At 33.8% G+C, this 15,611-nt stretch overlaps 1 protein-coding gene across 1 annotated transcript in view; it reads left to right on the plus strand.

The window, feature by feature from the left end:
- Window positions 1-15,611, plus strand: part of ROBO2 (roundabout guidance receptor 2) — a 788,084-nt gene that overhangs the window by 667,916 nt on the left and 104,557 nt on the right. The window contains 1 exon segment of the mRNA XM_043994477.1: window positions 1,746-1,951. Coding sequence (XP_043850412.1) covers window positions 1,746-1,951 — 206 coding nt within the window.

Consider the following 15,611-nt stretch of genomic DNA (forward strand, 5'->3'; position numbering starts at 1 on the left):
TTTCAAATTGATGTTCTGAAACCTAACCAGTATTTCTTAAGGTTCTTATGATTATTTCATATTTTAATATGACATAACATAACATAACACAACATAATATAACGCTATGTTATGTTATATAAATTTAATATAAAATAATTCTACATTAGATTTATATCAATGCTGTTCTATATTGTGATGACTAGTAATTATAAGTTCATTTAGTGATAATGAGCTTGTCTCAAAATGACCATTAACCACCAGATAAAAATGAATATTTTCATTAAAACAAGCATCTTTGGACCATGTTAGGCTAAATAATCATGCATTTAAAATATTCTGTTTGAGGGAAGAAATATTAACTGTGGAATTTAATTTTTGTTTGGGATGGCTAATAGACATTTTCAAATGTGTCTTAGAAGCAAGGTACTTCTTTTTGAACAACCCAAATCACAACTACATAAAAATCAAAGATTTTCTTTACATAATGTTTAGAAAATAGGCTGATTGAAGTAGATTCCATTAGGGAAATTATGTAATGTTTTCCACGATCCTAAGTTATTTTCCACAGCAAAAGCCCACCTTTGTGGATTCAAGCCCTGTTATTCTTCCAATGATGTCTCATAGCTCATGGAACAGCAATCTTAGAAGAATTTAGATCACAAGTAACTAAGCGGCACTGAAAAGACATGGTGGGTGTAAATAGACTGAAACATATTAGCAATGTGACCTGTGCTAGAGAAGTGACATAAGAGATATTAAGGATATCTATCATTACAAAAAGAGATAAATCAGTCATGAAAGACAAGACAGGGGCCAATCATGAGAAACAAAAGAAAAGCCAAGTAGTATGTTGGCACATGCTTTCACTAAAGCATAAGAGGAAAGTTTCCACCCAGATAGGTGAATTGTTTCTTAAATTTATGGAGGTAGGTAAGAATAAAGGCTTGGAGGAGTTGAGATTTGCAATAGTCAAATGTATACCCCCAAGTCAGGACTATGGAGTCATCACAAAATTTTCCCATTAACATATGGTTTTAGCATACATGAACCTTCTATAGAAATTTAGTAGAACCAATAAAAAATTATCTAGTGTTGTATATATCTGCACTTACATCGTGTCAAGTCACAGTGACAACAAATAAAAGAGTGAATATAAAATAGCATTTAACCTATAATATAGCAGATAGTGGAATCATTTAGTAAATAAATAATTTTAAGGACATGGAAATTTATTTTGAGTATAAATTACTGGACAATGTAATACTATATCTAAACACTGACCTAGATTCTTTTCTGAATACATCAAGCAATCAAATGTGAAATATGCATAGAAAATTTTAATTATTTAATAATGGACCATGTGTTAAGCAATGTCTTAATAAATGGGAAACATCCAACACAGTGGCAAACATGCCTTTCTCAAATTAAGGAAGATATGATAAGAGATAGATGATTTAACTACATATTATAAACAACTGAAAAATGAAAACAAGTAAAAGTAGATAAAAATTTCCTTTAAGTACTTTTGAAATAAAATTATAAATAGCTTCTAAAACATCTCACATTTTCATTTCATTATCAACAAGTCATTGTCTTTCTAAATAAGTATTAACACAGCCAATTATTGTCTTAATTGTTAAAGTCAAATAACTGACTATTTCATAAGTTCAGGAGACGTGCATTGTTATCTCAACTTATAGATTAGATGACCTTATAAGAATGTACATTAAATAAAATATCCTGAAATTTTCTTTAACATTTAGTTTTGACAGATAGGCCTCCACCTATAATTCTACAAGGCCCAGCCAACCAGACATTAGCAGTAGATGGTACAGCCCTCCTGAAATGTAAAACCACCGGTGATCCTCTTCCTGTTATTAGCTGGTTAAAGGAAGGATTCACTTTTCTGGGTAGAGATCCAAGAACATCTTTACAAGAACAAGGGACGCTGCAAATTAAGAATTTACGTGTAAGTAATATTTTTTTTCATGGACAGATTCTTCAAAAATATATATTTTAATGATGTATTTTTTACTATTCATGCTATAATGAATAATGATTATAGATTTTACCTTATTAATAATTTATTTATATCTACACAAATTTATATTTATCTTACTTATGGATCATAATATTACTAATTTTACAAATGAGGGACTAGAATTCTTTAAAAAGATTTACAATTTCAGAATCAATAATATCAGATGTCTTTCATTTACTCTGAAAAACAATTTATGTAGATCAGCCTGACAAAAAAGTATGTGTTGAAGAACAGTAGGAGAAAAGGTTAGATGAATAAGTAAGCTTGGAGATTGAAATTGTTAGACAACCACAAAGAAAGTTTGAGAAATTTAAATCAGAACCAGTAGGCAAGATTGAAGACTTATAGATCCTTTAATAGAAGAATGAAATAATAAAAAGGATGTTTTGAAAATATTATGTTTTAATAAATGTGCAAAGTAGTCAGAAGTGGAGAGACAAGATGAAGACTTTTTGGAGGCAGTCTGATGCAGGTGATGCAGGTCTGAATTTTATAATTTGATTGTGGAAGAGCAGAGAAAGGGTGAATCTAAAAGATATTACATAGGAAAAATCATCAAACTTTGTGATTATAAATGAGGAGAAAGGAAATAAAATAACAAACATCAGTTGAACTACTGAACATGAAAAACCAAGAGTATAGTGGTATTAGATTATACAGAGAAAGTACAGGAAATAATTGATTTATGGGTAGATTAATGTTTCAGTGTGCTAAATATCTGATTCTGTTGGGCTATACCAGGGTTAATATCTCATAGAGAGCTAGAGATGTAGGACTATAGAGATAGGAAGAGGTCGGACCTGGAAACCATGAGATTTCCTGTTTCATGGAATTATATTTTTGTTTGTAAATATTTTATATATTCATAATTTGGACTGTTAGATTTTTGTAAAGTAAGTGTATGTTAGTGACATATCAAAAACTAATTTTTTTATTATTTACTTGTAGTATATGTGCTTATATTCTGAAAGGGAGTGTTTTGAGATCAGCTACAGTTCTGAGTTGACCTTATATGTTCTACTTTTATATGATTCAATTTTATTTTAGAGAAAATATAATAAAACATGTGTTTTTCTTGAATAGTTGTAATGTTGTGATAGTGTTACTCAAAGAAAATATAAATTTGTAACATTTTTTCAGTGTCACATAATTGATCATAAATTATTAACCTTCTTTCAATGAAATGGAAATTATTAAAAAATTAATGCCAGCTCTATTTGAGTAAACTATTTAGCTTTTCTCTCTGGGCTAAAGGCAGGTTTGGGCCATGAAGGTTAATGCATTTTTCCTGTACAGCTGGATTAAAGGGTGCGCTTGAATAGTCAAGATCCCCAGTAGTGCTGAAAAGCAGCAATTAAAGGTGGGAGCTTGATGATCTCAAACAAACCTTCCACACATTGACAGATTTTTGAGTGTCTCTCTGAGACACAAGCTCTTAGGGGCTTCTCTGCAGCCAACTCTGCAAACATAAGAGTAGGTGATGGAGTGTGCCAGCACATTAATCTCTTTATTTGAAGCACCTGGTCCAGACACATGTTAAGATCAAAGCACAGAGGGGAAAAAATATGTGCAGTACTAGTGACCAACAGAAACAAAGATATTATTCAGAAATGCAATAAAAAATAAATAAACAAAATTAATTTGAGGGTAAGGATGATATAAAAATGAGCTATGATAATAATACAAAAATTTTTTAATTTTTATTTTAATTTGGAAAAATTCAAAATGGAGAAAGTCATTCTCTTTCGGCAAAGATCATCTTCTTTAGAGGAATTTATTTTTTACAAGATAGTCCTCTTTGTGTTTAATTTTTCTTTTAAATTATTTCCGATGGTGGTATTAGTACATAAAACATCTGTGACAAACCAAGTACAGTATAAAACATGGTTATCTTTCTATGAGTTAATTGATATCTGAATGAGTGACTTAGTTTTGAGAGGTAAAATAGATCCCATTTAAAGTAACAACAGCTTCAGGTGGCTAAATTCATTCTTGCTCCTCACAACAATGACAAGGAGATGTAATATTACTTAGGCATTCCTCATTTCATATAGCATTTGCACGTTATTAAAAGTTTTATGTTTCTCTGCAGCAGCTTTGATAAAATTCAAAGTGTTTTGCTTATTATGACAATGATATTTTAGAAAATTTTTGTTTGTTTTGGGGTTAGGGGTTCCATTTTTTGCTTTGGATAGTATTTTTAGAATTTCATATGCTATATTCATAACCTATTAAAATCCAAAAATTACTCATTTAATTTGGCTTGTGGATAATACTTCAAAGAGTCTTCTGTTTCTAATAACTATAATACTTAAAGAAATACAGTTACAAAAGTATTGTGATTACAATAATTCCCCTATTATTCCTTTGAATAATATGAATGAAGTATGAAGGAGAAACAATGAGATAAATTTTTATTCATCAAAAATATTATATTTCTATGATGAACACATCACTACGTAACCTCATTATTTTGTATGAATAGTTTGCATTATTTTTACAATATCATTTTGTTCTGAAATAAAATATATTAATTATATGAAATTAATGTTATTTGATGCTCCTTCATATAAGAATATTGCAAGGAAGGAAATAATATACCAGTACAATTCAAACCCAAGTTAAAAATCATGAAAGTAAAAACAAATTAAAATGAGAATTGCAAAAGCTAACTACTTAAGGATTTAACCCAAGAATCAATCCTAAAACCTTCAACCTTAGCACATATATTACCATATGAATAAATTATACACAATATTCCATTGACTCCAGAATTTTAACTAGAATTACTTTGAAATATTTTTCCCTATTTGGAACTTCAGTCTTCAGACTATTCGACAGTTTGATTTTCAGTATTGGCCAGTTTATGTACCAACTTGGTTTTGGTATAGTATTTGACTGAATATTTGAATTTTAAAGGAAGTAAAAAAGAGATATGACTGTAATATTCACTTTCCAAAATATTCAATTATGTTATTAATTGCGGGAATCAAGTCTTCTGTACTGAACATTTTAACTTTTAGATATTATTTTAATTTAAAACATTAATATTTTAATGGACCATACCATGTATGGATATTTATTATTTTATATACATTTGTTGACTTTTACAACTTTAAGAGATTTTAAAATAGATTTTTTTTTCTAATTCTCAGTTCGGCCCTGTCTGTATACTATATAGTATATACTATGATTATGCTCAATAACTTTATACTTTAACAAAATATATAGAAAACTTTTCCTTTTGAAATATTTCCTAACCTAGAAATATACAAAGTGCATAGCATGGAAAATATTAAAATTTATTTTCATCTTAAACCTCTCTTCACCTTATTTTGATATTTACTCATTTTTCAGTCATTTCCAACTCTCTGTGACACCATTTGGGAGGGTTTTCTTGAAAAATAGTGGAATGATTTGCTATTTCCTTTTTTGCCCTTTGATTTTATGCCTTTTGTAAAGATTTCTCTAGGAAAAGCAATTTTTTAGATTTGAAGATTATTCATTTTTATTTTGAACATTTATTATTTTAGTTGATTTAATTGAATTAGAACAAATCCATTGTTACAAATGGTGTACTAGCATCAAGATATAATACTTTCTTATTTAGTTTCTGCCATTTCCATTATTAGCCCTCAGAACCTCTTGTGTGTGTAGAGATATAGATATAGATTATATAGATATAGACATAGACATAGATATAGATATAGACATGGACATAGATAAAGGTATAGATAGATGATAGATAGATAGGTAGATAGATAGATAGATAGATAGATAGATAGATAGATAGATAGATAGATAGATAGATAGATAGATAGATAGATAGATAGATTGATAGATTGATAGATTGATAGATTGATAGATAGATAGGCCAATAATAGCCAAAAGAGATAAGATTTACTTTATCAAGGTAAATGATAGGACTTTTGGGAAGAGAGGGAGCTGCATCTGTCCAGTCCCAAGAATTCCTTCTATAATTCTTTTGGTTTGAACACTTGAGACTGTATATATATTGCTACAGTGAATTTTTTGAAATACATTATTACAGAATTAAAAAGCAAATTAGGAATATTAAGTGTTGGTATCAATGCATTCACTGGTGATTTAATCACAAAGTCTGTGTCCTCATTTTTGTTGTTGTTCAGTCCTTCAGTCATGCCCTACTCTTTGTGACCCAAATACACAAGGCCCTTCAATCCTCCACAATCTCCCAAAGTCTGTCCAAGCTCATGTTCATTGATTCCATGACACTATCTATCCATCTCATCCTCTGACATCTCCTTCTCATTTTGCTTTCATTTTTTCCCAATATCATGGTCTTTTCCAATGAGTCCTGTCTTCACATTATGTGGCCAAACTATTTAAGCTTCAGCTTTAATATATGACCTTCCAATAAATAATATTAATTAATTTCTTTAAGTATTGACTGATTTGATCTCCTTGCTGTCAAAGGGACTCCCCAAAGTCTTTTCTATCATTATAATTCTAAAGAGTCAATTCTGGGATGCTAAACTTTCCTCATAATTCACCTCTAATAACCATGCATTACTACTAGAAAAACCATAGTTTTGAATACAGAGCTTTGTCAGCAATGAAGTTTCTGCTTTTTAGTATGCTGTCCATACTTGGCATAACTTTTCTTTCAAGGAGTGTATTTTAATTTCATGGCTGCAGCTGATATATGCAGTGATCTTTGAGAGCAAGAATATAAAATCTGACACTGTCTCCATTTCTTCTCCCTCTGTTTGCCAGGAAGTTATAGGACCAGATGCCATGATTTTATTTTTTATGTTAAGTTTAAAGCCAATTTTTACACTCCACTTTTACCCTCATCAAGAGAGTTCTTAATTCTTTCTGTCATCAGACTGTTATTGTCAGTATATCTAAGATTGTTAATATTTCTCCTGACAACCTTGATTCTGGCTTTTGATTCGTCCAGCCTGGCATTTCTCATGATGTACTCTGCATATAAGTTAAAGAAATAAGGTGACAACATACAACCTAGTTATACTCCTTTTGCAATCTAAAAGTAATCAATTGTTCCATGTTCAGTTCTAACTGTTGGTTCTTGATCCATGTTCAGTTTCCTCAGAAGACAAGTAATATGATCTGGTACTCCCATCTCTTTGAGGATTTGCCACATTTGTAGTGATCCAAAAAGTCAAAGGTGTTAGCATAGTTAATGAAGCTGAAGTAAAGGTGTATTTTTCTGCAAAACCTTTGTTTTAAATTTATAGCCCACAAATGTTTGCAATTTGTTTTCTAGTCTCTCCCTCTCCTTGAAAATCATGCTGCTCTTCTAGTAATTCTCAGTTCACTTACTTGTTGAAGCCTAATTTGAAGAATTTTAAGTATAATCTTGGTGGTGTATGAAATTACTGCAATTACTCTATAACTGGAACATTCTTCAGCATTGCCTTTCTTTAGGATTGGGATGAAAATTGATCTTTTCCCAATTCAGGAACCAGTATTGAGTTTTCCAAATTTGTTCTCCTATTCAGTGCATCACTTTAACAGCATCACCTTTTAGGATTTTAAATAGCTCAGCTGAAATTCCATCACCTGCACTAGTGTTATCATTAGCAATGCCTCCTAAGATTTAAATTACTTCAGTTTTCAGAATGTCTGTCTCTAGATCAATAAATACACCATCATGGTTAAGATATTTCTTTATAGTTCTTCTGTATATTCTTGCAAGCTCTTAATTTATTCTGTTCCTAAGTCCCTACAATTTTTGTCTTTATCATGTCCATTTCCACATGAAATGTTCTCTTGATATTTCTTTGAATTGCTCATTTGAGAAAACCTTCTTATCTCTCCTTGCTATTTTCTGGAATTATGTATTCAGTTGGGTTTATTTTTCCCTTTCTCTTTTCCCTTTCATTTTCCTTCTTTCCTCAGCTTTGTCCATTTTGGGGTGGAAAATATCAAAACTCATAAATAGAAAATTATACAAGGAATATCTTAAATGAAGCACAACCAAAATCATGTGTAAAGTATCATTCAAGGTTTTTGTTTTGGTTTTTGTTTAAAGACTTAACAGTAATATATTGAAGAATTTTCCCTAGAAAACTTTAAGGTTTCTTTCAACTGAAAAACTCTCTGAATCTGTGGGGAAAAGATATATCTATATGATACATAGATTTTATTAATTAATTTCACATAATTTTATATATCATATATAGAATAAATTTATATGCCTCAAACTATATGGCATAAATTATATATATATATATATATCTCCAAATATTTGGCTGAAATTAATAGCTTCTATATATCAGATAGGCATTAGGTATAGATATATGTATATATACACACATATATATATATTCACACACATATATATATATATTCACACACATATATACACACACCTACATATATATGGATGTGTGCATTCTTGACTCACAGTAGATTGGCAAGTCAGAAATCACTGCTACTTACAGACTCTTTTGTATGGGTGTGTACACATATGTATATATATATATATAAGTATACATACAGACATTTATATTTGTATATATGCACATATACATGCACATTCATGTATACTTCCATTCTTGTAACCATCAATCCCCTCCCTGTCATATAGAGTAACTTGTTGGATGGATGAGCTATTAAGATATCTCAGCTGTTATTTTTTATCAACAATATTTATTAACCACCTTCTATGTACTAGTCACTGTAAACACACAGAGAAAGGCTTTTCCTTCTTTCAAGTAGCTCACAGTCTATTGAGAGAAATAACATACAAACAACTGTGTATAATATGCATATACATGTATGTTACATGTATGTATACATATATAAACACATATGTGTAGAGGAATTAGGAGATGACCTTAGAGGGTGTCAGCAAGATTTCAGAGGCCACATAGTACTGGCAAAGAAGATGGATGGGTGAACCAACAACAACTCTTTGTCCAGTGCCTAGTGGTTAGAGGGGTCGAAGGGCAGGGGAGGAGTTGTTGAGGTAAGGAACTAGCAGCAAATGTATGTCTGTGTTTTTTGGAGATAGTTTCAGAGGGAAGGCACCAAGATTTAGAACTGGGTAAGGTTTCTTATAGAAGGTAGAAGGCAGAGATAGTGAGGAAGGGAAGAGAGGTCAAGTCATAGATCACAAGAAAAAAAGTGTCAAGAGTAGGGAGATATAGTATTGTATAGCCACTTGAATAGATGGCATAAGGAAAGTAAAAGGAGACTGGAAAAGTGGGAAGAGGTTTTGAAGAGTTTTAGAAGGCAAGCAGAGGATTTTACATTGTTCCTAGATTTAATGGGAAGCCAGTAGAGTTTGCTGAATAAGAATAGAGGATCATTATCATCCTGCATTTTAGGAAGAACACATTGACAGCTGAGTAGAGTATTGCATGGAGTGGAGAGAGACTTGAGGCAGAGACTTGAGAAAAGTTATTACAAAACACCAGTGTGCTGAATATATGAATGAAGAGGAGACATAAATGAGAGATATTGTGAAAGGTTAAATAATAAGACTTGGCAACAGATTAGATATACAGAATGAATATGAGTCACAGATGACATCCAAATTTTGAGCCTAGATGATGAGGGGGCATAATGCCCTCAAGTATTAATGGCCAAGTGAAGAAAATAAAGGGTTTGAAGGAAAAGAAAGTAATATCTTCTTTGGATGTATTGAGTCAGAGATTCTCAAAGGATCCAGTTTGAAATGTATAAGAGTCCCTTGGTGATGCAAGAATATAGCCTAGCACAGAGGTTAGAGTAAGGTACATCTGAAAATAAGATGCGTAAAATGATTACTGAACCAATAGAATCTGATAAGATCATTAAGCAAGAAAAAGAGAGAGAGAAGATGGAGTAAGATGCAGACTTGGGAGACATCTAGCATTATTAGGTATGACCTGGATGAAGATCCAGCAAAGACAGACAAAGACAAAGAAGATGATGTCTAGCCTCTTTTTTTGATCATAGGTTTCAGGTAGGAGGAAAACGAGGAGAGAGTAGCCTAGAGAGGAGAGAGTATTTGAGAGAAAAGGTTAACCAACAATGTCAAATACAGTAGAGAGTTCAAGGAAGATGAATATTGAGAAAAGACTATTAATTTTTTCCATTAAAAGACCATTAATGGGCCAGCTAGGTAGCACAATGGATAGACCACTGGCCCTGGATTCAGGAGGACCCGAGTTCAAATCCAGCCTCAGACACTTAACACTTACTAGCTGTGTCACCCTGGGCAAGTCACTTAACCCCAATTGCCCTCACACACACACACACACATACAAAGATCATTGGTGATTTTGGAGGAGAGTGATTTCATTAAATTACGAATTAAAATACCAGAATGTACAGGTTTAGGATTGATGGAAGAGAGGAAGAAGAAGCATATATTGTAATAATGTTTCTCAATTAAGTTAATCAAATGTTTTTCAATGGGTTTAGACAAAAATACCATTAAAAATATAGGGTGATAGCTAGTGGGAATGATAAGATCAAGTTGATGGTCTCTTGTTTTTAAGGGAGGGAGGATGTGTATTTTTGTAAGTAGCATAAAATTAGTAGTTAAGAAAAGACTAAAATTAGTGAGAATGGGAATAAAAAGAGGGAACAATATTCTGTAGAAGTTGAGGTCAGGGATGCATGTAGAATGGTTTGCCTTGTCAAGTAGAACATCTTTCTTCCTAAGGGACAATGGAGAAGAAATAGGGGAAGATGAGTAGGGGAGAAGAGGAAGGTCTCATCCAATAGACTCAAATTTTCAATGAAGTATAAGTCAAGGTTGTCAGCTGAAGGGAGAAATAGACCTAGAAGACTTAAAGAGGAATGAAGAGGTTATAAACATTAGTTTCCTAATGTGGGGCAGAAACCAGAGAGGAGAAGATTGTGAAACTGGTAGAAAACATTGTATCCCCAGAATATAGCAGAGTGCCTGGCATATATTAGATATTTAAATAAATGTTCTTTTTTAATTTATTGTGTGAAGGTTAGTGAGAAGTGGTAGTGGTAGAGCATGAGTCTGATAGTAGCAGTGAATTCTGACTCCCCTTATCTCACTCAGTGAGTCAAAGATATGGATTAAAGTCAACCAATACTAGAAAGGCCAGCCTGTGTTGCAGTATCTCATTAAGCTTCAGAAGATGGAAGAAGTTAGAAAATAAACACTTTTAGATATAACAAGCTATTAAATTCTTGAGTAGGGATTTCAGAGAGCACAGTGGAAGAAGTAGTTAGATCTGTATTGAGAGACTTGGAGGGAGAGGTAGTTTGAGAAGATTGGGCATGAGGTAGCATGAAGTTTGGGATAAACAAATGTGTACTTGACCAGCCAAAGATTCAGAATCAAACGGTCAAAGACACTATGAGGGGATGGGAATGTGTTAACAATTGCAGAATGAGTCCAGGCATAAAGAAAAATAGTGTCTGGAGAGAGATCCTTTCAGAATTTAAAGCCCTCTCTCAATGTCAAACCTACATCCCAAGAGATTCAGAAGGCTCATTTCATAGAAAGCAGGATGAGGCAACAGTATGGCCTGAAGAAGTACAACCAAGGGAGAAGAACTGGCAATTCATTTTGATCCAGGTTGAGAAAAGAGTTCCAGAAATCTGGAGAAATCTTTGGAGCAAATAGGCCTGAAGTGAGGAGCCTGGATTTAGAATGACACATGAGAGCCACTTGGAGGGAGACAGAGGTCATAGTCAGATTGCCTGTATCTAGGGATGAAGTTTAAATTTTTTTCTTTATTTCCATTTATTTAGAATTTTAGTTTTTCAAAATTACATGGAAAGACAAGTTTTGACGTCAATTTTTAAAACTGTGTGTTCCAAATTCTCTTCCTCCCTCCTTCCCCAGCCCCCCAAGAACTCAAACAATTCAATATAAGCTATAAATGTGTTGTCATGCAAAAAATTTCCACATTAGTCAGGTTGTGAAAGAAAAGAGATGTAAAAAACTAGAAAAAGGAACTAAAAAAAATTTTGGTTCAATCTGTATTCAGGTACCATCAGTTCTTTCTCTGGAGAAGGATTACATTTTTCATAATTTGTTCAGAGTTGTCTTGGATCATTATTTTGCTGAAAATAATTAAATCATTCACAGTATATCATGTTACAATATTGCTGTTACAGTACATTTCACTTTGCATCAGTTCATGTAAGTCTTCCCAGGTTTTTCTGATAGCATGCTGCTCATCATTTCCTATAGTACAATAGTGTTCCATCATAATCTCATCCCACAAATTGTTCAGCCATTCCCCAATTGGTGGGCATCTCCTCAATTTCAAATTCAACTTTGCGGGTTTTGTTTATTTCTTTTTGGATACCAACCTAGTAGTGGTATTACTAGGTCAAAGAGTACACTTGGTTTTGTAGCCTTTTGGCCATAGTTCCAAATGCTTCTACCAAATGTTTGAATCAGTTTACAACTTTACCAAGAGCATATTAATGCCTCATTTTCCCCATATCCCCTACAACATTTGTCATTTTCCTCTGCTGTGCTATTATTCAATCCATTAGGTATGAGGTAGTACCCCAGAATTGTTTTGACCTCCATCTCTCCAATCAATAGTGAGAGCATTTAAAAAAAAAATTTTTTTTTGGTGAGGCAATTGTGGTTAAGTGACTTGCACAGGGTCACACAGCTAAAGTGTTAAGTGTCTGAGACTGGATTTGAACTCAGGTCCTCCTGACTCCAGGGCTGGTGCCCTATCCACTGCGCCACCTAGCTGGCCTGTAGAGCATTTAAAAAAATATATGGCTATAGGTAGCTTTGAGTATTTCATCTGAAAACTTCATATTTTTTGATCTTCTAACAATTGGAGAATGACTTTGTTTTTTCTTTTTTTGGTGAAGCAATTGGGGTTAAGTGACTTACCCAGGGTCACACAGCTCATAACTGTCAAATGTCTGAGGCTGGATTTGAACTCAGGTCCTACTGACTCCAGGGCCAGTGTTCTATCCACTGTGCCACCTAGCTGCCCTGGATAATGACTTTTCAAAAACAAATTTGATTCAGTTCTCTATGTGTTTGAGAACTGAGGTCTTTCACACAAACTTGCTTCCAAATTTTTTTCACAGTTACTATTGCTAACTGTATTTAGCTCCATCCTATTCCCTCCCCATGCAATTTACTCTATTTTCTATCTTATTTCATTCTATCCCTCCTCAAAAGTGTTTTTCTTCTTACTTCTACCTCTCCTAATATGTCCTCCTTTCTTTCACACCCCAACACAGCCCCTTATCCCCTTCTCCTTCTACTTTCCTGCAGGGTAAGATAGATTACTATAACCAATTGAGTGTGTGTTATGCACTGTTTGAGCCAATTCTGATGACAGTAAGGCTCATGCACTCCACCACACGTCCCCCATCTTTCCCTTCCCTCCACAAGCTTTTTCTTGCTTCTTTTATGTGAGATACTTTAACCTGTTTCACCTCTCCTTTTCCCTTTCTACCAGTGCATTCCTCTCACCCATTTTTTTTCAAGATATCACCCCTTGATATTCAACAAACTTCTGGGCCCTCTGACCAAATATACTCCACCCAGATGCCCTAATAATGAGAAAGTTCTTATGAATTACAAGTATCATTTTCCCACGTAGGAATGCAAACAGTTTAACCTTTTAATATCCCTTATGATTTCTTCTTCCTGTTTACCTTTTTATGCTTCTCTAGGGTTTTGTATTTGAAAGCCAAATTTTATATTCAGTTCAAGTCTTTTCATCAAGAATGCCTGAAAGTCCTCTTTTTTATTGAATTCCCATTTTTACTCTGAAGAATTATACTCAGCCTTGCTGAGTAGGTGATTCTTGGTTGTAATCCCAGTTACTCTGCCCTCTGGAGTATCATATTTAAAGCCCCCTGATCCTTTAATGTAGAAGCTGCTAGATTTTGTGCTATCCTGACTGTGACTTCACAATACATGAATGGTTTCTTTCTGGAAGCTTCCAACCTTTTTTCCTTGACCTGGGAGCTCAGCAATTTGGTTATAATATCCCTGAGAGTTTTTATTTTAGGATCTCTTTCAGGAGGTGATCAGTTGATTCTTTCAATTTCTATTTTACCTTCTGCTTCTAGAATATTAGGGCAATTTTCCCTGAAAATTTCTTGGAAGATGATGTCTAGGCTCTTTTTTTGATCACAGCTTTCAGGTAATACAATCATTTTCAAATTATCTCTCCTGCATTTATTTTTCCAGGTCAATTGTTTTTCCAATGAGATGTTTCACATTGCATTCTATTTTTTTCATTCTTTTGTTTTTGATTTATTGTTCCTTGAATTTTCATAAAGTCATTAGGTGCCATTTGCTTAATCCTAATTTTTAAGGAATTATTTTCCTTGGTGCACATTTTTACCTCCTTTTCCATTTGGCCAATTCAATTTTTCAATCTGTTGACTTTTTCCCCCCTCATTTTCTTGCATCATTCTCATTTCTCTTTGCATTTTTTCCTCTACCTCTTTCACTTTATTTTCAAAGTCCTTTTTGAGTACTTCTATGGCCTGAGACCAATTCATATTTTGCTTGTAAGCTTTGCATATAGGAACTTTTACTTTGTCATCTTCTTCTGAGGGTATTTTTTGATCTTCCTTGTCACCATAGGAACTTTCTAGAGTCATCATTTTTTTTTTGCTGGGAAATTGGGGTTAAGTGACTTGCTCAGGGTCACACAGCTAGTAAGTGTTAAGTGTCTGAGGCCAGATTTGAACTCAGGTCCTCCTGAATCCAGAGCTAGTGCTCTATTCACTGTACCACCTAGCTGCCCCGGGTCAGCATTTTTTTTTATGTTTGCTCATTTTCCCAGCCTGTTTCTTTAATTTTTACTCTTTGTTAAAGTGGGGAACTGCTTCGAGGGTAGAAGACACACTGTCTCAAGCTTTAGGGAGTTTGAGCAGCTGTTCTCCAAGATACTTTTAGGAATTTGTAAGTCCTTAGTTCTTCCAAGGTGGTATGATTTAAGGAGAGGTATGTTCACTACTAATGTGGCCTGTGCTCTGTTCTACAAGCAACCAAAGGCCTGCTTTTCTGCCCTGGAAGCAGAAACAGAGCCCTACTCCACTGTGGCTGCAAGTTCTACTATGCTTGTGCTCCTCCTCCACCTGGACCACCACGCAAGACTGCAACCCCGATCCAAGCATGGGCAAAACAACATAGTCCTACCTCATTGCAAGCAGAGACCCCTGTAATCTCCCCCCTATCCAACAGTTTGACCCCCTCACTATTTGTGGGCTGAGTTCCAGAAGCATCTGCTGCTGCAGCTGATTCAAAGGCTCTGGAGGCCTAGTTAGCTGGGGTTGGATCTGTGATGGCAACCTCTGCTGAGTTGGACTTCACTCTTACCCCTGTATAACAGATCTTTCCTGCTAACCTTCTAAATATTCTTTGACTGGAAAATTATTTCACCCTTTCCTTTTGTGGGTTCTGCTGCTCCAGGAATTGTCTTATGGCATTATTTGAAGGTATTTGGAGGGATCATGTAGAGATCTCAGGCACATCACTCCCTTTACTCTGCCATCTTGGCTCTGTCCCCTGAAGTCTAAATTCTTAAGGGAACTAGTGGTTTATCAAGCAAAAGACTTATACTCTTATTTATTTTACTTTACTTTTCTTCACTCACCTGAC

The sequence above is a fragment of the Dromiciops gliroides genome, chromosome 3 (genome assembly GCF_019393635.1).
Source record: "Dromiciops gliroides isolate mDroGli1 chromosome 3, mDroGli1.pri, whole genome shotgun sequence".
In the NCBI taxonomy this organism is placed as follows: domain Eukaryota; kingdom Metazoa; phylum Chordata; class Mammalia; order Microbiotheria; family Microbiotheriidae; genus Dromiciops; species Dromiciops gliroides.